The 22,187-nt window shown below is 57.6% G+C and overlaps 2 protein-coding genes across 4 annotated transcripts in view; both read left to right on the top strand.

Moving 5' to 3' along the window:
* The first annotated feature begins 124 nt into the window (after positions 1-124).
* Positions 125-6,648, top strand: ARSI (arylsulfatase family member I). Its single transcript, XM_019464414.2, has 2 exons — positions 125-1,007; positions 4,369-6,648. Exons 1-2 carry the CDS (start codon positions 688-690, stop codon positions 5,774-5,776), a joined length of 1,728 nt encoding a protein of 575 aa, XP_019319959.1. The 5' UTR covers positions 125-687; the 3' UTR covers positions 5,777-6,648.
* Positions 6,649-13,207: 6,559 nt separating this feature from the next.
* CAMK2A (calcium/calmodulin dependent protein kinase II alpha) overlaps positions 13,208-22,187 on the top strand; it is a 63,414-nt gene continuing 54,434 nt past the window's right edge. For 2 of the 3 annotated variants that reach the window (XM_019464412.2, XM_053907030.1), the window contains exon 1: positions 13,208-13,438. In XM_019464412.2, coding sequence (XP_019319957.1) covers positions 13,377-13,438 — 62 coding nt within the window. In that variant the 5' untranslated portion in view covers positions 13,208-13,376. The remainder of the gene's footprint in view (positions 13,439-22,187) is intronic. The other variant, XM_019464413.2, reaches the window with a different exon arrangement.

Raw genomic sequence — 22,187 nt, 5'->3', positions numbered from 1 at the left:
GGGGCCCGGGAGGGGGTCGGAGCCAGAGGGCCGCCCGGGCCTGGGCTTCCCGCCCGGGGGCGGAGCCGCTGCTCCAGGTCCCGCCCCTCCACCTGGGATTCGGCCCGGCAGATGTTACAACTTTCTCGCATTCTCTCCCGCGGTGTCCCCCCCAGGCCCGCCCAACCCGTGCCTCCCTCCCCTTCCCCGCTGGGGTCCTGCCCGCCTCCCTGCTGGGAGCCCGACTCTTCTCCGGACTCCGGGCGGGGCGAGAGGCCGGGCTGGGGGCTGGAGGGTCGGGAGGAGGAGGAAGGGAAAGCAGAGGCGAGAGAAATTAGGAGGCGGGAGAAATCGAGGGCTAGTAGGAAGGGGAGAGCCAGAGGATGGTGGAGAGCACTTTTTGGAAGCAGACACGCCGCGTCTCAGGCTGGCCCGGCTGAGCTGGGGGAGAGGGAGCGAGGGCGGCGCAGGGCGGGCGCGCAGGCGGCGGGAGGCGGCTCGGCGCGGGCCTGACCTCCCCAGAGCGCCCCGCTGCGGCCGCGCAGGTCCGGCCGCCAGTCCTGGACCAGCCCCTGGGCCACCCCCGGGGCCGCTGAAGGATCTCGCAGCGTCCAGGCCGGCCAGCCTGCGGGCGTGCGGGCCGTGCGCCCTGGGCGCGCGAGGCGGTGAGGCCCGGGGAACCCTGTGCGCCGGGACGCGCGGGCCGGCATGGCGATGCACGCCCTCACTGGCCTCTCGCTGGTCAGCTTGCTTAGCTTCGGCTACCTGTCCTGGGACTGGTCCAAGCCGAGCCTGGCGGCCGACGGTCCCGGGGAGGCGGGCGTGGAGCAGCCCTCGGCCGCTCCACCCCAGCCTCCCCATATCATCTTCATCCTCACCGACGACCAGGGCTACCACGACGTGGGCTACCATGGCTCAGATATTGAGACCCCTACGCTGGACCGGCTGGCAGCTGAGGGTGTCAAGTTGGAGAATTATTATATCCAGCCTATCTGCACGCCTTCGCGGAGCCAACTTCTCACTGGCAGGTAGGCATGACCCAGGCTGCTGGGGCTGGCGGTGTGAGCCCCAAATGAATCCTGTCTGGAGATTTCCTGTGCATTCACAGTCCCGCCCCCCCCATTCTGGGACCTGGGAAGCAAGGACTCAGGGCCAGTTCTGAGACACTCAGACACGACTGTCTCCAGTCGCCTATGTGATCATTAGTTATGTCCTTTATCCTCTCTGGGCCTCAGTTTCTCCAATTGTACACGGAGTGGATTGGACCATCTTTGAGGTCTCCTCCCTCTGATGTTCTAGGACACACATTACACACCATGTGAAGGAGACATCTGGTCATCCCTTTGTTGGAGGAACACGGCAGTCTCTGATCCTTGGGTTTTAACGCCACTTCTGTATACAGACCCTGAGGCCACGAACAAGTCATTTCCCTTCTCTAAGCCTCCGTTTTCTTGTCTGTTCATAAACGGAGTGAAGAGGAGTGTTTACTTGAAAAAGAGTGATGATGGGATGAGTTGTGTGTCACCTGCTTGGCTGTCAATAAATGGCAGCCCCCATGTCACCGGAGGGATTAGGGTCCCCAAACTGTTTGATGGCTGCGAGGAGAGGAAGGAAGCCAGGGAATGTCTAGATAGATAGACATTCTAGATAGAGCAGAAAGATATGCACAGGATGCCGTGACCGGTGGAACCTTTGGGTAGTTACTTCATTTCTCCAAACCTCTGGTTTTTCATCTGCAAAGTCCTCCTAAATTGGCCGAAAGTCCCAAGGAGACGTGCTGCTTTCTCCGTAAGGAGTGGCCCACAGGCAAGGCGGCAGGATTACAGGATTAAAAGAGCAGGGAAACAGGAGGTGGGGGTGTAGAAGGCAAACTTTGGCCACTTAGGAGAAAATCCTTTGGCAAGGCTGAAGCTAATCCTCCTTGGATGGGGTCCAAGGCATGCCTTCTCCCAAGTTCCACCCAGGGAGATCTCCATCTCTGAGTATGATCTCAGGAACCAGAGCCTTGCTGTCCCTGTTTCTGGGTGGGAGAAACTGAGGCATGGAGTCAGGGAGGACCCAATTCATGCCTAGAGTCTGTAGCATCCGTTGGGGAGGGGGCTGAGAGGCCAGGTGGTTGGCAGGGGTCCCAGAGCCGTGAGTCAAAATAGGTGCCTTTTCTTCCCTCACTCGGGCACTCAGCATTTAGCTCCGGGAACAGCAAGAGAGAGCGTCGGAGAAGAGGGTGAGGGGCTGGTGTATGGGTCGTGGGCGGGGGCGTTGGTGGTGGTGGTGAAGCCCAAATGTTGACCAACCTCCAGGAGAGGGAAGAAGAATCTGCATTCCTGAGAACTGTGCACAAGTTAGCATTTCTCTCTCGAGAGGTGACTTTGGGTTTAAGCAGGGGAATGAGCAGCCAACGGGGCAGTGTGCCAACCCCCTGATCTGTGAAGTGAGCCGAGTGTGGCTGGGCAGCGTCTGCCCTCCGCCCCCTGCAGCTGGCTCCATCTGACTGATGCTGACTGCTCTCATTAGTGTTTTCTTAATGCATCCAGTCGTGTTGGGCGAAGCTGGAGAGAGCCAGTGTTTCTCATGTTACTCGCTTACAGATGAGCTTCGGTGACTCTGAGCTGGCCCACCCACTTTACAAACCAGTGCTCCGTGGTGCCCAGCCCTAGGAAGAGACTCGGCTGTGACCGGGCGCTACGGTACTTCCTCCGTTAAATGGAATCGTTCATGAGGTTGACTGAGAGGTCTGTAGAGCCAGGATCACCGAGAGGTTTTCAGCCTGAGGTGTGCAGACCTGGGTTCAAAGCTCGGGGCAGCTGCTTGCAAGCTGTCTGCAGTCGGGCCTGTTGCGATACCTCTGAGAGCCTCGGTTGGTCATCTGTAGAATGGGGATAATGGTCTCCCCTGTAGGTTTTTTATGAGGATTAAGTGAAACGATGCGTGTGGCCTATAGTGTTAAAAATGGCAGTAGTAGCTAATGATGGCTAACAACAATAACAGCTTTAAGTTAAGGAAACTAAAAACAGGAAAGCCCACCTAGTGCCTGGGTTAAAGGTGTCAGGCCTTCAGGTGTGGGATTCTAAGACCCTAGTGAAGTTCCAGGCTTCTTATTTACCCTGGGACTTTTAAGACTTGAGTAAAGGCAGGACACCCCAAGCAGATCGCATGGGGGCCTTGACCACAGAAGGGACTTGAATGAATAAATGAGGAATATAGCATTCTGCTAACCATTCACTCCTGCCTCACAGCAGTAGCATGTGTAAGTGACCGGATCCAGGGGCCACATGAACTTGTGGGTAGGCACAGGAGAACAGGTCTCATAAAATCTGGGAACTGAAAGGTTTTCAGAGATCTCCCATTCAACCCAACTCCCCCCCTATAGATGAGCAAACTGAGGCCACCATGGGGGAGGAGACATGGCAGCCTCGTTTGCTGGAAGGGAGCCTGTGCTTGGACTTGGCTTGGATTTATGTTCAAGTCCTGGCTTTGCCCCTGACCACTGAGTGACCTTGGGCAAGGCCCTTCCCCTCCTCTGGAACTGTGTTTTTAAAACAAGGTAAATACACTGGAAGTTGACTTGGGTCCCTTCTGGTTCTAAAATTGTCTGGGAGTGCCACCATTCGTTCGTTCTTTCATCCATTCATTCCGTAAGTAATTGAGTGTCCTTTTAACGTCACCTGAGTGCCAAGACCACAAAGTTGAGTAAAGGACAATCCGATTACAGATGATTGGGCCTAAGAACATGTACAACTGAGTAGAACCCCATGGTCAAGTAGGACAGTGATCATGTGTACTAAATTTAACCCAGAAGCAAAAGTGACTCATTCTTGGAGAGAGTTATAAGAGACTTTACAGAGGGGGTAACATTTGGACTGGGCTTTGAAGAGTGAGCAGGAGTTTCCCTGGGAGGGCAGGACTTGCTCTAGGCCCCAGAGCAAATTAGTGGCTTCGAGTTTAGGGATTCTGAAGTCTCTGGAGACTGCCTGGGATACAGATCCCAACTCCAGTTACAGATTGTTTGAATCAGTGGGCAAGCGATTTCATGTACTGAGCCTCAGTTGCCTTATTTGGAGAATAATGTTAGCTACATTGTCATGATTAACCTGCGTTCGACTCTAAACTCCCCAGCTCCTAGCTGTGTGATCCTGGGCCGAGTGGTTTAACCACTCTGATCCTCAGTCTCCTCATCTGCGAAATGACCATAATATGAGCTCAACTAATTTTGAAGATTCAATGAGGTGATACATTGGAAGTGCTTGTCACGTGTCGTAATACCTGCTGTACCTTTGCCGGAAGTGCTGGGCCCAGAGCCCACCTCGGGGTGAGAACTGGGGGCCGGTGGGCCAGAGCAGTGCTTTGTAGCTCACCCGGGCCTTCTTTGCCCTCCCCTCTTTCCTCCAGGTACCAGATCCACACGGGACTCCAGCACTCCATCATCCGCCCACGGCAGCCCAACTGCCTGCCCCTGGACCAGGTGACGCTGCCCCAGAAGCTGCAGGAGGCGGGTTACTCTACCCACATGGTGGGCAAGTGGCACCTGGGCTTCTACCGGAAGGAGTGCCTGCCTACCCGCCGGGGCTTCGACACCTTCCTGGGCTCGCTCACGGGCAACGTGGACTACTACACCTACGACAACTGCGACGGGCCCGGGGTGTGTGGCTTTGACCTGCACGAGGGCGAGAGTGTGGCCTGGGGGCTCAGCGGCCAGTATTCCACTATGCTCTATGCCCAGCGTGTCAGCCACATCCTAGCCAGCCACAGCCCCCGGCGGCCCCTCTTCCTCTACGTGGCCTTCCAGGCGGTGCACACGCCCCTGCAGTCCCCTCGTGAGTACCTGTACCGCTATCGCACCATGGGCAACGTGGCCCGGCGGAAGTATGCGGCCATGGTCACCTGCATGGATGAGGCTGTGCGCAACATCACCTGGGCTCTCAAGCGCTATGGTTTCTACAACAACAGCGTCATCATCTTCTCCAGTGACAACGGCGGCCAGACCTTCTCGGGGGGCAGCAACTGGCCGCTGCGAGGACGCAAGGGCACTTACTGGGAAGGTGGTGTGCGTGGCCTGGGCTTTGTCCATAGCCCCCTGCTCAAGCGGAAGCGCCGGACCAGCCGGGCGCTGGTGCACATCACTGACTGGTACCCGACCCTGGTGGGTCTGGCAGGCGGCACCGCCTCGGCGGCCGATGGGCTGGACGGCTACGATGTGTGGCCGGCCATCAGCGAGGGCCGGGCCTCGCCGCGCACAGAGATCCTGCACAACATTGACCCCCTCTACAACCATGCCCGGCACGGCTCCCTGGAGGCTGGCTTTGGCATCTGGAACACTGCCGTGCAGGCCGCCATCCGTGTGGGCGAGTGGAAGCTGCTAACAGGGGACCCTGGCTATGGCGATTGGATCCCACCGCAGACGCTGGCCGCCTTCCCTGGCAGCTGGTGGAACCTCGAGCGCATGGCCAGTGCCCGCCAGGCAGTGTGGCTCTTCAATATCAGCGCTGACCCCTACGAACGGGAGGACCTGGCTGGCCAGCGGCCTGATGTGGTCCGTGCCCTGCTGGCCCGTCTGGTGGACTATAACCGCACAGCCATCCCTGTGCGCTACCCGGCTGAGAATCCCCGGGCCCACCCTGACTTTAACGGGGGTGCTTGGGGGCCCTGGGCCAGTGATGAGGAAGAAGAGGAAGAGGAGGAAGAGGCAGGCAGGGCTCGAAGCTTCTCCCGAGGACGCCGCAAGAAAAAATGCAAGATTTGCAAGCTGCGATCCTTTTTTCGTAAACTCAACACCAGGCTGATGTCACAGCGGATCTGATGGGGAGTGGGGGGAGGTGAGGATCTCTGTCCCTCTAGATGTACTTCCCCATTCAAACCTGGCCCTGTTCCTCCCCAGGGAGGGGCCTGAGGTCAAGCCCCCATCTGCAGGGAAATCGGGGGGGGGGGGCATCGAGCCCCTCGGTTGAAAGGTGGGGAGCTTGGCTTGGGGGAGAATAAACTAGACTGGGGTGCCTGGATTCCAATCCTGCCTCTTCACTGACTTGCTCTGTGACCTCAAGTGGTCTGCATGAGAGCTGGGCCTCAGTTTCCTCATCTGTAAATGAGTTCTGATGTTGTGGCCCTGTGATGTGGACCTGGTGCCTGGGAGCATGGTGGAGTTGCCATTGACCTTGCCGCCTCCCAGCTCGTTTAAAGCCTTGCCCTTGGACCCTGCACCTCTGTGGTACTGCTTGGGTGAGGGGCCACTGGAGGCAGCTCGAGGCCTGGACTCCAGCTGAAGCATGGCGATCTGGCCACTCTCTGAAGGGATCCTCTGATGCTGAGGGTGGGGGTGCAGGGATGGGTCTTCACATGGCTTGGGTCAGTCCTGGGGCCAGACTGGTGCTGGGGGCTATGGCAGAAAGCTCTCCTTCTGGCCCCCAGGACCCAGAGGATTGACCTGGCTCTTAGCTGCTGCAGGATCAAGGGTGGTGGAAACAGCTGTGCAAAGAGGCCCTGAACCAACAGTCAGGACACTTGGGTGCCTCTTTGACCTTGGGCCCATCCCCTCACCTTTGGGCCTCAGTTTCCCCAACTGCCAATCGGGATGCTAGCCTGAGCTCTGCCTACCTCACAGGGTTGTAGAGAACTGGCCAAGGTAATGGCTGTGGAGGAGCCCGTGCACTTGATTAAAATGCTACTAACATGGAAGCCAGGGCTGTGGTGCGGTCTGTGAACGCACTGGGGGGTGTGCGCGTGCATCCTGAGGGCAAGTGTGAGCTCACCATTAGCCAAGTGAATGGGAGAGGAGGTGGGTAGCCTGGCTAGGAAGCAGCTCGTATGGGTTCTGGTCCAGTCCTGCCACAGGTCCACCGTGTGACCTCTGGCAAATCCTGGACCCTCTCTGGGCCTCAGGGCCCCCCTGTGTACAATGGATGCTTTAGGAGCCCCTCCTACTTGGTCATTCTGGACACCCCTGTGCGTGTGTGTGGGGGGGCATGGGCTGAGTGGTGGGAGGAGGGGCGTGGGGGGTTCAGAGCCTGCTCGCTGCAGAGCGCGCCTCCATGCACACACTGCGTTCTGCATATCTCCCTTCAGGTTCCAGTCGGTGCAGCGTGTGTAGGCGAAAGCCCTGCTGTGAATTTTGAAAATAGTTATTTTTGTCACTGGCAAAGGAGGCCTGTTAGGACTCGTCAGCTTGTGGATGAGCAGGACGGGTGGGGGGGGGGGGTGGGTGCGGTGCAGTGGAGGGGGTTTGGGTGTTGGTTCCAGAGCTGCAGAGGTAGCTGAGCCCAGGAGTGAGAGTGTGGCCTGGGGCTGCAGGACGGAGGTGACCGTCCACATCCTGGACCCCTTCCTCCACCCCTCCAGCTGGAGCTTTCTCTGTCTGTAGGATGTGGACGCCTGGGCTGTGTGGGGCAGGGGCCAGGACTGGCTGAAGCCTCTGGATTCCGGCCACCCCCAGCACTTCTGCCTGCTCAGGAGGGAGACTCTGAAGAAGACGGTGTCCCAGGCCCAGCATATCCCACAGATGGGTTGTTCATAGTCTGCCCATTACCCAGGATTCTCCGGCTCTACTGGGTGCCTCTCCCAGCTGTCTGGGCTGTGCCTTTCCAGAGCCGCGTGGAGCCAGGGCTCTCCTGCAGATCCAGGCTTGCACCAGTTGAGTGGAGGCCTCTCCCATGCCTGCTGAGTTTGGCCCTGCCTTAGGTGACCTAGCCTCCAGCTCCAACCCTGCTTCTCTTATGCCCTTTGGGGGCCATGAGAGCTGGACCATAAAAGTCCCTTCATGTTCTTCCCCAGACACCAACACCTACCCTCCTGTGGCTGACGTGGCCTCAAACATAGAGGGCCCAGCTGGGGCTAGAGGCCAGCCCCTGCTCCTGATGCCCTAAGAAGGAAGCTCAGCCTCATCTCAAGCCCAGCTTAAAGCTTGCCTGGCTCAGAGTCCTACCTAACCCAGAACCTGGCACACAGCCCAAGAGCCCCACTCAAGCTTCAGCCAACGACCTGGTCCACAGCCCAGCAGTCCCCAAGCCTGCCTAACCAAGGTGCTGGCGGTTGACCCAGGGCTGAGATTTGTGGAAGGTACTGGGGTAAGGAGTCACCAGGACTAGAGTGTGGTGAGGGGAGGCTCAGCCTGCTTGCTGTGGTGTCTGCTGGGCCCAGCAGACAGCATGGCTCCTGCCCATCTCCTCCTGTCTTCCTGTGGCCCCTGAGTTTCCCCCAGCCAGGGCACCTGGGTCTGGACTCTGTTTTAGGCCCTTGACTGGCATTGCTAGGCAGATGCTTGGACCACCTACCTGGTGGGGAGGGGTGGATGGGAGAGGAGACCAGAGGCAGCGCTGGCCCCTTGGGTCACAGAGCTGGGGGAGTGGAGTCCAGAGATGCCAGACAGCCCCTCTATTTCCCCTTTGGCTGGACCAGATGTCAGCAGATCTGCCACCCAGATTAGAACCGGGGGGGCCCTGTCCAAGCTGGGCCCTGCCTGTGGAGTCCTGGGCAGGGACGACCAGTCCCCCAGGAACCGGGAGGGAGCCCTGGACCCGGCTAGAGGGACAGGGCTCTGAGCCCTACCCTGGGCCTTGACAGTATTCCCTCCTCTCGCTTGGTACCTACTGGCTACCTTGGGACCTAGGCAAGCAGCCGTTCAGTGCCAGAAAGAGGGAGGGCAGAGCAGGGTAAGGGAAAGAGCACTGTTCTGGGAGTCAGGAATTCTGGATTATGTCCCAACTCTGCCCCTGACTTCTGCTGCCGAGGGAGGAAGCAGCAGCTTCCTTTCTCTGGGCCTTGGTCTCCATCTGTGTGGGACATGGGCTCCATCAGGGCCCTTTCAGCCCTTGTGTAGGCCAAAGGGCATAGGGCAGGGGTGCAGAGGTCACACAGACCCCACATGGGTAAGTCATGTCACGTCTCTGCAAGATACACAGTGATCATACCTATCTCACAGATATCTGTGGTGCGGTATAAATTGTGCAGTATGCTTAGCACAGGGCCTGGCTCTAAAGCGGAAATAACTATTTCTCATATTTTTGGAGTCAGCGAAGGAACATCTTGTCCCCATATTTCTGAGGAGGAAATGGAGGCCCCAGTGGGAAAGAGACCTGCCATAATCACTCCTAGCCAACAGCTAGACTTGAACTTGGGTCCTCTAACTGCAGGCTGTGCTGTGCAGACGTTGGCCCGGCAGCCACCATCCTCTGTCCCTTGGCTTCCTGCTTCCCTCTGCTCTGGAAGGAATGTCTCCTATGTGGGACCCCTCAGGGGACAGCGATGCTCCCTGACCCCTCCCTCTCTCCAGAGTCTGAGGCTGGCATTACTTACTGCAGTTAATTAACCACATCACCCTCCACCCAGACCCTCTGCCGGATCATTTCTCTCTTGGCCCACTTTCCACCAATTCTGCCCCTCACGCTCACTGCCCTTAGTGGGACAGGCCTCGTGGGGACCCTTCAGACGGCACGTTTTCTGTGGTACCTGCCCAGGCCCTGCAGGACCCTGAGGCCCTTGGGCATGTGCCTGAGAGTATGTGTGTGGGCTGTGGCAGGTGGGATGACAGTAGGCTGGCACAATGCTTCCCGGGCTCTGATTCCCCCCACCCCCTTCCCACCTCTGCTATGGCCCAGGAACTTGGCCCTGGTCCCGTTTTTTTTTTTTTTTTTTCCATCCCACCCCATAGACCCAGGGTATAGCTTGCATTCACGTTCAGGTTCCCCACCTTCACATGCCACAACTGTGCTCAGTGACCTCTTGGGCTCCCACCCCTGGCCGCCAGCCCGCGGCATGCAGGCCAGCTCTTGAGTACCACATGAGTGTTACAGATGGGAGCACACGTGCTGGCTCGCATGCCTGCCATGGCCCTGGGGGGTGGGGAGTCTGGCAGGAACAGTCCCCCCATTGCAATCATCGGCTCATTCTCCCCGCGTCGCAGAGGCAGGCCTGGCTCCTCGCTGCCCGCCACCACCAGGCACAGCTGCCAGCCTCGCGGGCACAGGGGAGGCAGTGAATTAGCTGTCGCGCAGGGCGGCAGTTCCACTCCAGAAGGGGGTGCCTGTCCGAGGCAGTGCCCACACCCCTGAGCTGAGCTCTCGAAGGTTCGTAGCACGCGGGGGCAGGGTGTGTATGAGAGTTGCCAAGGAGACCTTTTGTCTTCTTCCTCCTCTCCATGCATCTCTCCGCCAGGTCCTGGACGTCCCCCAGGGCGCACAGGGTCTGGGCCGGGCCAGCCCAGGGAGGGAAAGAAGAGGTACACAGCCGGGAGGCAGGAGGGAGGGAGGTAGAAACAAGAAAGGAGGTGAAAAGGAGCAAGAAGGATAGGGAGGATTGAAAAGAAAGGGCTCAAGGGAGGGAAGGAAATGGGGAAAGGCAAGAAAGAAGAAAAGGAGAAGAGGAAGGAGAGCGGAAAGGGGAGACAGAGGTAGGGAAGGACAGACAGGGTGATGGGTGACGGGGTGGTGTGAGGCCAGGTTGCTTTTGCCCCCTAAATCCACATAGGCCACCTCCATGGTCCCTGTCAGACACAGGGAGAGAGCCGGCCATTAGCCTCTGTTCCTCTCGTCCCTCTGGCTCTTGCTGCCCAGTGCTCTGCTCTCTTCTGAACATGCTTCCCTTCACCAGTGGGGACTGGGGATGGGGCGAGCCAGGAAACAGGGTGGTCCAGCCAGCTCCCAGCAGAGCAGGACTATCACCTCCTTTGTTCAGAACTTCAGACTCCCATTAATACAGCCTTGGGGCACGTTTGCTATTTGTTTTATGTGTTAATTTCTAAAGCCCCATTAAGTTAAGTTGGCACCAGTGAGCTAGAGGCCTTGTGAGCCCTCTCCTAGCCTCTTTGTTCTACCAGCAAAAGGCTGCAAACCAGGCCGGGCCAGGGTGATGCTCAAACCATGAGCTCAACTCCAGTGGGGACTCAGAGAACCGCGCCACAAAGTGCTAGGACTAGAGGATAGTCGTGTGTGCTTCCCTGACTCAGGCAGAGCGGCGTGAGGAGGGAGGGGCTTCTTATGAGTCCCTTAATAGTAATAATTGCCCATCAATGAACACGTACAGCATGCCAGCTGCTGTACTCATCTGCTCCTCTCATGTAATCCTTAAACAGCCCTGGAAGTAGGGAATATTATGAACTGTATTTTGCAGATGAAGAAACTGAGGCACAGAGAAGTTAGGCTGCTCATCCAAAATCACACAGCCTATAGAACATGGAGTTCCTCTCCTCTCCCCTGGACAATGACTGAGATAGCTTCAGTGGTCACTAAAGGCTGTTGCAGCACCTTCATGAGCGGAAGCCACCTCCCGGGGAGGGCTAGAGGGCCTGGGCAGGGAGGTGGGGGTGCGGTCCTTCCCCCACTTCCCCTCGTCTGCCTCTCTTGCCTCTAGCCTCTCTTGCCTCTAGTGGTGTTCCGTGCCCAGCCCGCTCCCACCAGCTGTGCAGCCCCCGAGCACAGGCCTCTCTTCTCTGCCTCTGAATTGCAACCGTTGGCGGCAGGAGCGGGAAGCATTGTGCGCAGAAACAAAACTGAGTGGTTTTTCCTTTTTCTGAAGGTGGTAATGGTGCAATTAGTGGCTAAGCCATTACCCCTCCTCCCTAGCTCGCCTCCCCTCCTTCCCCTCGGCCTCCCTCCCATTTCTCTCCTGGGAAGAAGTGGCTGCATCAGAGAGCTAACCCCATCATTCTCTCCCACCCCCAACTCCCAGGAAGAGGGGCAGAATTGTGGGAGAGGGGACCCAGATGTCTCCCGGGGCCCCTGGACCTAAAGTAGTGAGTCAGGGACCCGCTAGGGCTGGGGATAACCGACAAGCAGACAACGTGTCCAGCAAGTGAGGTGACCAGTAAGGCAAGCTGAGGCTCAGAGGGGTGGGGTAGAAACAAGGGTTTGGATCCTGGATCCTTTTATCCGACCTGTGCTCACTGTGGGCAAATGCTGGCAAGAGACCTCAGCCTGGTGGGCTGTGAAATGAGCTTGCGTGGAGGAGGTGGGTGTGAAATTCTGAGTCCAAGCTAGTGATGGGGGTGGTCATGGTCCTGCTTTAGACCTTCCTTTTCCTCTTCCAGAAACTAAAAACAGGCCTCATGTTTACATACTTCCCAAAGGCTTCCACAGCCCTTAGCCCACTCCTTCTTCACAACCTTCCTCTGCAGTGGCAGCTTTGTTCTGTTTTGTAGAAAGGGCGCTGGAGGCTCAGAGAGGGGCAGTGACTTTCCCAGGGTCACACAGCTAACAAACGTCAGAGCTGGAGTTGAACTCAGATCCTTGACTCCAGTCCTTTTCCTTCCTAAACCCCCAGGGCTTGGGTGAGATCCTGGGGCCATAGATCTGGCTGCTGCCCTGAAGAATCAAACTTGGCAGGGAAAATGAGAATGAGGAAAAGGGAATGAGGATTTCAGGGCAGGCCCATGGCCACTCCCCTCCATGCCAGGCCATGCTTCCCTCCCCACTGCCCGCCTCTGCCTCTTTCACCTTGACTTAAAGCACAAGCAGAAACTGGGACGTGAGCCCCAGGAGACCAGATCTCCATGGTCCCACCGGGAACATGGGCTGGAGGAGAGGGGTGGGGATGAGCGGGCAGGCAAGGCAGTTCCCTCCAGAATCCGGATGTCTCCTCTGCATTTGTCCCCCAAGCTAGAGTGCCAGTGTGATGGACAGGGGTAGCAGAGAACGAGAGCAAATGGGGAAGACAGAGACAGAGGCCAAAACAAAATACAGAGGGGAGCAGAGAGATAGTTACAGACTACAGTGATCCACTGGGAGAGAGATCCCCATGAATTAGCCATCTTTTCCTGTAAACCTTAGAACCCGGCTGTTGCCAGGGCAACGGGGCAATACCTGTCTCTCCAGAGGAGATGAAGTTGCCAGGGTAACTGTATCCTGTCTTTCCTGGGGACCATCCCAGAATGTGGCACCCACCGGCCGTTACCATGGCAACTGCCTTTTTGCCCCACTTAATCCCATCCTGTCTGCTACAAGGGACCCACAGTTGGAGGTGGGGGAGGTGGGAAGAGAGAAGATCACTTGTGGATTAAGTTGGTTCTTCTCCCCCTCTCCAGACCCCTCCCTCAGTCCATCACCTCAGGGGGTGCTGGGTCCACCTGCCCTGGGCCCACACAGGCCTGCAGTATTCTGTGTGGTTAGGGCCAAGGCGTCCGGGAGCAGGTTTCGCAGTGGAAGGCAGGCAGGTGTTGGGGAGGCAGTTACCGGGGCAACGGGAACAGGGCGTTTCGGAGGTGGTTGCCATGGGGACCTGGATGCTGACGAAGGCTCGCGAGGCTGTGAGCAGCCACAGTGCCCTGCTCAGAAGCCCCGGGCTCGTCAGTCAAGCTGGTTCTTGGTTCGCGCTCGGCAGCGCAGGCAGGCGAGTGGTCCCCAGTTCCGGGTGCAGAGCAGCAGCGCCCCAGTCCTGGTCCTCCAGCCCCAAGCCTCGCCTGCCCGCCCAGCGCCAGGATGGCCACCATCACCTGCACCCGCTTCACGGAAGAGTACCAGCTCTTCGAGGAACTGGGAAAGTGAGTTGCACCTCAGAGAGTTCTGGAGGGTGCAGGGGGTCAGCGTCACGGGCAGGGGGTGTGCACCTGCGTGCTTCCTGTGTACCCATAGGGAGGAAGTCTGCGTGTGTTTGGGGACGCTTGCCTGTGCAAAGTGCCCGGAGCTGGGTGTAGGCATGTTTGTGGGTGCACAGATGTGCCAAGGCCAGCCAGGTGAGTGTGTGTGTAGGGGTGAAAGGTGGATGGTGCATGCCGGTGCACGCGTGCATGCACACGCTCTCACACACACACACACATACATGGGGGCACATGACTGGGCACACACAGATTTTTAGAAACTCAGGGTTAAAAAGAAATCTTCCCAGGCTGCTAAGTCCAGGGCTGGAACCCCCTGCCGACTTTCTCTTGAGGTGTTCATCTGGCCTCAACTTGGACACCTCTGATGGGAGAGGGTTCACCACCTCCCAGGCAGTCCTTTCTGACTTTAGGCACCAATGGTGACTGTGCAGAGTGGCCAACTTCTCCCTGAAAGCGCATCCCCTCCCCATCTTCCTCCTCCCAACTCCTCTTGGCGTGAGGGCATCGGTACAGCAGGGGTTAATAACCGAGGGACTGGTGAGGCTTCCTGTGTATTGGGAGGTGGGGAGGGGCAATCAGGCAAGTGGGGTGGGGGGGAGCACTACCATTTCAGGGGCTAGTGGTATACGGGCTCTGGTCCCTTGGCAAAGTTGTCCAGCTCCAGAGCTCATTTTATGCCTCTGATGACTGGCGGGGGGAGAAGGGTGGGAGCGTACGGGGGGGGGGGGGAAGCCCCCTGGGGTGGCCCAGTAAGTCGTGGAGCGTCAGGGAAACACTCTGGCTGCCCCCAGCTAGGTGTGTGGAGGACCCAGGGATGGATCAGGGTAGGGGTATAGTTTGGAGGCAGAGTTTGCCCCTTGGGCAAAGCAGCTCCAGCGCCCCGGGTGGTCCTTGCTGTGGCAGCAGGAGTGCAGGGGAGAGGGGCCCTGTGAGCAGATATGTGCCGGGGTGAGGTCCGGATGTGTGCACCCAGTGCACATTTTGGTGTGTGTTGTGTAAAGACTGACTCTGGGGTACACTTGCGTGCCCCGAGAGGGTAGGCAAGTGTTCACATGTGTGCAGCAGGAGGGGGTTGTGGGGTGTCCTTCGTGTGTAAGGCCGCCAAGAGTGGGCGCGTGCAGGTGGCCCAAGGGGTACCACTGGCTGATTTGCATGGGGGTGAAGGCGTGAATAGGTGTCACTGTGTGTGCCTGAGTGTGGCAGGTCAGAGCTACATGCACGTCAGCAGGCAAACGTGTGTGGGGTCTGGGTGTGTGCAAACGTCCGTGTCTGTGTAAGGATGTCTATGTCTGTGTAAGGATGCCTGTGTGGGCTTTGGGCACAGTGGTACCTCTCTGAGGTCTGGACACGCACATCCGGGTGTGGATGGGGGGCCACGCACACGGAAAGGTTTATGTGCGTGCGTGTGAGGCCTGGGCCAAAGGCTCGGGTGGGAGTGTGGGTGTTGAAGGCATGTGTGAGCTTATGCTGGTGTCTGCATATGTGTGGGAGGTGGGCCTGTGGCTGTGTACGAGTAGGCTGCCTGCACACACACTCACATTCACATCCCAGGCTATCCCGACACCCTGAGGTATGCCCCGGGGCCCTGTACAGACACACACACCCATGTGCAGATGTGTGCTCACTCTTGTCTGCAGACTTCCTGCGTTTCTGAGTGTGTTTTGAGCTGCTCCAGAGGACTGAAGCTGTCTGCTAAATGTGCGCAGGGCCCCTTCTCAGCCGGGCTCTGGTGCCCACGGGAGCCCAAGGATCCCCTGATTAGCTGGGATCTGCCTTTCAGGGCATGACCAAGGCTCAGCTCTGGGAGGACTGCGTCACAGGGTGCAGTGACATGGAGTTGAGATGTGACTCAGGCACTTAAAGTGAAAATAAAAGTGGTATTTTGCCCCGAGAGGAGATGGATATCATGCAGATTGGGTGCTGTGGGGGCGACTTGGCCCAGGGAGCCTTCGGGAGCCTTCTCAGCCCCACTGCCGGCCAGGACCGGGGCAGGGGCAGGATTTCAGGGGACAGGGAGCCCTGGTGTGGCCACGGGAGGAGAACCGAGGGTGGCAGGCATGGCCAGGCCTTGTCTAATCCGTTTCAGACCTCTCCCTTCTAGAACCATACGGGCTCCTAACCGTTTTTAGGTCTCACATTCCTCCAGGAATCTGATGAAAGTCTAAGTCTGCCTTCTCCAGAAGGAAGCGCAAACCTACGAAATGTCGCATGCATTGTCGGGAGCTTGCAGGACATTAGGAAGGCTGTGATGGGCTTAGGGTTGCCGAGAATGAGGCTCCACACCTCTTTTAACCCATGGCTGGGTTAGAAACCCCGGGACATATTACTGAGCGGGTGGGGGTTTTGCTCCGCGCAGCAGCGTTAGGCCAGGCGCCCTGTGGGGCAGGTAGAGGTGGGCCCAGCACACGGCCCAGGCTCTGGATCTCACCATCCGTGGCTCTGCGACAGCGGCCAGACCACAGCCCCCTGTAGTCTGGAGATAAAAAAAAAAAAAAAAAAAAAAAATGGCTGTGGTGGTGAAATAAGGTGGCACGCGTGAAGATGTGGCCTGGCACCCAGTGCGCCATCAGCAGGGGCTGCTGCTGGAATCATTGTTGCCCTCAAAGGCTGGGCAGGCTGGAGCCCTCGGCCGGGGCCTGCCACATGTTTACCTTCTGTCTGGAGTTTGCCCAGCTTGGGGGAGGGGCCTGACCAAGCTCCTCTTCTGCTGGGAGAAGCGAGGAAGATGCCCGCAGGGCCCGGCCTTGGATGCTTGACCCACAGTCCCTGCCAGCTGGGACACTGCGGTCACCATGCAGGAGCTGAGTCCCTTATTCCAGGAACCCGCTTCAGATCACTGGCAGGGGGCCTTGGAGAGGCAGCTGGGTTGGTCCTGCGAGGGGACATGGGAGCCTTTGGACCTCCCGCAGGGCCCTGGGCTGCCCAGCTGGAGAGGAGGGCGTGTGCCTCTCGAGGGCTTCCTGAAGCCCTACTCGGTGAGGACTGGCTTATGATGCAGGCCTTCTAGGAGCCCAGGATGGGGTGGGCTACAGATGTAAGAGAAGCTGTCTCTCTCCCACCTGCCGGTCAGTCAGCTGGGTGGGGTGCGGTCTGGGCAGAGCTCTCAGCAGAGCCTGACTTCTGGGAAGACCACGATCGGGGCAAGGGGTCAGGTTCCAGGAGGCTGGGAAAGGAGGATATCTCTTCCAGCCGTTGACATTCTCTGGGCTTTGGAATCCCACTTCTAGGAGAGGTTAGGGAGGCAGAGAATTGCTCTGCAGCCGTCCAGAAAGAGCCTCCGAAGGAGATTTTACTTGAGAGAGGGAGAGGGAGGGAGACTGGAGAGCGAGCACAGCCCACTCTTTCTCTAGAAACTGGGATCTGAAATTGACTCAAGGGTAGTGTTGGGCGGAGGGAGGGCTCCAGGGGTCAGCCAGGTCGGCAGAGGGATGGACCAGAGCTAGCTCCGGAGCCCCCTGCCCGCTCTTACGCCCTCAGCTGTGTATCAGGAGCTGGGCTTGGGCCGGGGTGACCAGTGGGGGACATGGGGCCTAGAGGCTGCTCCCCACACTGGGGGGCCAGCATCCTGGGTGCTTAGGATCCCGCATGACATGCAAGCTCTAACGTCTGCCAGTGTGCTCCACAATCCCATCCTTCCCCAGCTGAGCTGTTAGGAGCCTCAATGGGGTAATGTTGGGGAGAGGAAACACCTGGCCGTCCATACACCACCCAAAGGTGGAGGTACACTTGCATTTTGCTTCGAATAACCTCATATTCACAGCGCTTTGGGGCCGGTGAAGCACCTCTCCAGCCATTAGCTCGTCTCTGAGGGAGGCAGAGGGCTTACTCACCCACCTGCCGGATGAGCAGACTGAGGCTTGAGAAGGTGGAATGGCCGCTGTGCCGGTGTCTGGCACCCGGGACATGGTGGGGAGACGGTTCATGATAGGGACCCCTCTCGCTGCTGTGTCGGGGGAATGCTCCCAGGGAAGAGGGGCCATGACCTTCTGGGTAAGAGAACGCCGAGCTGAGGCTTATGTTCAAACATGATTCTGCCTCGAATTTACCGGGCCCCCCTGTGTGGATCCCTGGTCCTTTGTGAGCCCCAACTTTACCATCTGTAAAATGGGGATCAGAATAATTCTGCAGATGCGGAAATGCCCCATGAGAGGTATTGCCCTCCTTAGCTTCCCTCTGTGGGGGACACACATGGGAAATTTCAGACGCAAAGAACATCAGAACTGGAAGGACCGTCCACACTCGCTATTTATAACCTAGATGGTGGGACCAACACCCAGAGAGAAATAGCCCAAGGCCACAGGGAGAGGCAGCGGCAAAGCCAAGGTAGGGGACCAGATCGTTCTCAGGGGCCAAAAGCCAAGGATGGGAAGTTGGAGGGGGGGGGGGGGGCAGGTCTTCAAGGTGGGGAGGGGTGACGGGAACAGGGAAAGGGACAGACTTTCCTTCCTCCCCCTCCGAGCCATCCGAGCGGCAGGCACGCACATGTTCTGGTGCATGCCGCAGCCCTCCACCCCCGCACAGCCACCCCCACACAGGCTGAGACACACTGACACTCTGCTGAGCCTCCCTCCTGCCCGCCTGCCTCCCTGCACAAGCACACAGTGACACTGCTGCCAGCACCCCTGCAGTCTGGGGCCCCGGCCCTCAGTGGGGTGAGGCCAGAGCCTTGGAATGCAATGCCTGCATCCGGTTACACGCGCACGCGCGCGCACACACACACGCACACACCGGTTCCAAGAGGGCATCCAGCCCAGGTCTACCTCCCAGCGCAGGGGGAGCAAGATGATGCTGGCTGCGCTCCTGGGCTCCCCCGCCCTGCCCTTCCCTCTTCTTGTGCAGGCCCCTTGGCCACGGTCCACCCTCTCCAGCATGCATGTTGCCCATGTTGCATTCTGAGCTTCTGAGCTTCTCTGGGGCACAGTAGGAAGCCTGCGTCCCTGGCCAGGCTGGCGCAGCCCCCAGAGGCCCAGCCAGGCGTGGCTGGCCCCAAGGCATCAGGTGGGGCCCCTGGAACTTTCCTTGCCGGAGAAGGTTGAGGGCCTTGGGGTCACGTAAAAGGAGAAACATGTCTGTGACTCTTGCCTCCCGGCAACAGGTATTTCCTGAGCACACACTCAGTCCCACTCAGAGTACTGGAGTGAGGAGTGCTCCTTTGTCTTACGGATGGGGAACCAAGGCCCAGAGAGGGCCAGGGCCTTGCCCAAGGTCGCACAGGCCAATAGCACACAAGAATAGGGCACGCCAGCCTCTTTCTTGTCTGGTGCTTGGCTCTAGTGTCTCTCTCTGAACTTCTAGAAGGCTTCAGGGTGTGCAGGTGGATGGAGCCTGAGGAGGAAGCAGGCCCTCATCATCCCCCCTGCTTCTGTCCGTTCAGGTCCTCTCTCCAAGGTCTGTGAATATCGTTCTATTTCCCTTTTTGTAACCCATTCAAGAAAACCCATGCACAGCCAAAACAAGGAATATGTTAGGACTTCTGTTGGTTCACTGTTCCCTGTGGCAAACAGAATCTTCTGGTTCCCAGACCTTCTGTGTCCCCCACAAGACTTCTGCTGGGTTGGCATGGGGCAGGCCTGTGGGGTGTGGGACACTGAGTCCCTGGCAGCGGGCGGCTACAGCCCAGGATGGGAGGAGGGAGATGTAAGGTTTCAGTAATAAGGTCCTAGAATTTTCTGGCTGCGAAATGCTATAGTCTGTGGGGTTCTGGGCCGAGCTGCTGTAGCGAACTGGGGAGAAGAGAGAGAACACCAAACAAATGGGGCCCCTAGCCCCCACAGCCCCATCTCCTCTGATCTATTTGCCACTTGGAGACCTGCATAGCTGTGTTTTGTTTGTTATTTTAAAAGGGCATCGTTGCTTAAAAAGAAATAACTAAGGGGCGCCTGGGTGGCTCAGTCGGTTAAGCGTCCAACTTCGGCCCAGGTCACGATCTTGCAGCTCGTGGGTTCGAGCCCCATGTCGGGCTCTGTGCTGACAGTTCAGAACCTGGAGCCTGCTTCAGATTCTGTGTCTCCTTCTCTCTCTGTTCCTCCCCTGTTCATGCTCTCTCTCTCTCTCAAAAATAAATAAAGATTAGAAAATAATTATAATAATAATAAAAAGAACTAAGAAGAAAGAAAGAGCGGGTTTAAAAATGATCGACAGTTGACTTCACAGATAGGCAAACTGAGGCCCCAAAAGGTGAAGGGATTTGCTTAAAGCACTCGAAGGGGTTATTACGGAAACAGGATATCCCTTTTGTTTCTCGACAGATCTGACCCCAGCTTTTTAACTGGTCTGGAAATCTAGGAGCCCTCAGAGAATCTCATACGACCCCCCGGCACTTTCCTAGAAAAACGCTTCACTACAACCCACTGCAAGGGTGTATTATTTCTCAAAGATCCCTCTGCCCTAAAGTCCATCTGTGGACCCAAGGTGAGGGCCGCCTCTAATCTGAGAATGTGAGGTATTGGAGAGAGCAACCGACAAGGAGTCAGGAGTCCTGGGTTCAAGGGCTTGACCTCAGTTTCTACATCTGTGGAATGGGGAAAAAGTCGACGTCACTGGGAAGATATCACTGGGCACACCAGCTCCTGATGCGGTCACATGTGGCCCACCCCGTGGCCCCTCTGATGGCCAGACATCCTGACTCCGTGTGCTCGGGCATCCATACCCCCAGGCCTTCCTCTCTGCTGAGTGATCAGATCAGCTAACTTGGGCTGTGAGTTACCACCAAGAGGTTCCGGACCCTGATGCTCTGACAGATAACGGTTCCTGTTGACCTGGAACTTTCTGGAATCACCCCAGCTCATCTCAGAGAGGTGGAATGCTTAGGTATTTTAACTGAGGGTGAGGAGACTTTCCCGAGGAGACTGGACTTTGATTATGAGTTGCCTGTCACGTAGCATCCAAGCAACATGATGAGTAGCTAGAAACTCGGGACTGGAATTCTGGAGGCAGGAGGGGCTATACAGAAGCAGGTTTCAATCTTGCATGATGGTCAGTGGCTTTTACTATCTGCAGGGGTGGTGGGGTCACAGATCCTTTGTGAAGCTGATGGAAGATATGCATCCTCTGCCCAGGATAATACGCAGACACAGAGTCATTTTGTTTAAATTTTATGTGTGCTCATGACTGCCCAGACCCTCCCCAGAGATCCCAGCTGATGCCCTGGTGGAGGGGCTGGAGGGAGGTGGTAAGAGGACGGTGGAGAGAGAACGGGGAGAAATGATCTGGGGGGAGATGAGCAGGGGAAGGCACTGGCAGCAGGGCAAGGTCCCAGGGAGAGTGCAGCCACCTAGAAACAAAAAGGGAGCTGGGCCAGATGTCTCCTGGTGTAGGACAGGCAAGGGGGAGCAGGCCCACTGGGGCTGCAGGGGCGGGGGGGAGGGGCACTGGGTGGGCGGGCCTGGCACAGCTTTTTCCAGGGAGCCCGGGGGTGGGCACCAGATTGTGGTGGGTTCATGGAGTGTGGGAGGTGGAAAGAGGAGGCAGCGGATGTCGGACACTTGTTCTGGAAGTTTGGCAGCAAAGAGGGAGGAAGGAAATGGCCCAAGCTGTTGGGTCGAGAGAGAAGTTCTTGGTTTTCAATTTAAAAATTTGGGGGGGGGGGAGCAGAATGGTTATTTATTTTTCCAGAATAAGGGAGACCTGTTGTGTGTTTGAGGAAGCAGCCAGTGAACAGAAGACCCTAGTACTTGTCGGGACCCCTGACAATCAGACCCCCTAAGGAGTCCAGAGTGGAGGGGGATGCGGGTTCTGTGACTGTGCTGTTTCCAGAAGGCCCCCAGAAACTGTCTTCTGTCTGCTGAGACCCACGGGCATGCCCTGGGCTCTGGGCAGCTCGGGGTAAAGGTGGGGAGGTTTACTTTAGAGGAAGTTGTCTTGGGTAGCAGGAACCTCTCCCCATCCCTGTGTAGGAGAGACTTCTCCCAAATGGCCCAGGGGGAAGTGTGGCTGCGGGTCCTCATCCCCATCTTTCAAATGGGGAAACTGAGGCCCAGAGGATAAGAAGCTCGTAGCCAAGCTGGGCGAGGACCCAGGTCTCTCAAGCCCCCCCTCGAATGCTCCCCGTGCTCACCTGGCTTCAACGTCAGCATTCTGGGCTGGTTCAGGCCAGAGAGAGTGGTGAGCCCCCCGTGGGCTGACAGCCAGCAACTCCCAGGACACCGAGCCTGCCAGGCAGCCAGAAAGCAATTTCCCAGTGTGAATCTTGCTTTTCACGGCCCATTAGCACGTTCCCACATTCTCAGCCATGCTGGACCCACTCTCACCGTGCCCTCTCCATCTGTCTGTTGGAGAGCAGGGCCTCCCTGCCTGCCTGTGCCCCCCCCCCCCCGCCCCCACAGGGGCACGCTGCTCTGCCCTGGGGAGCAGCCCTTCCCCTCCTCACCGTGGCCCCCACAACCTCCTCTCCTGACTTCCTCCTTCTCTGAGCTTGGCAAACAGGGTCCATTTTGTTTCTGATGAAGCCAGCTGTTCTCATCACTTCGTAGATAATGATGCCTATAAAAGGCGATGTTTCTTGAGCATTTACTAGACTCCAGGGACTGTGCTAAAGCTATTGCATACCTTATTATCTCATTGAATCCTTGAAACAACTGCAGAGGGTGAGTACTATTCCTGGCTACACTTCACAGGGGAGGAAACAGGCTTACTGAGGTTAAGGGGCTTGCTGGTGAGTGGCGGCACCATGATTTGAACTCTGGTTGGTCTG

Source organism: Panthera pardus, unplaced genomic scaffold (genome assembly GCF_024362965.1).
Source record: "Panthera pardus isolate Hobbes unplaced genomic scaffold, ASM2436296v1 HiC_scaffold_2, whole genome shotgun sequence".
NCBI classification, from domain to species: domain Eukaryota; kingdom Metazoa; phylum Chordata; class Mammalia; order Carnivora; family Felidae; genus Panthera; species Panthera pardus.
Note: the sequence above shows the minus strand (reverse complement) of the source record. Positions and strands in the feature narration are given on the sequence as shown.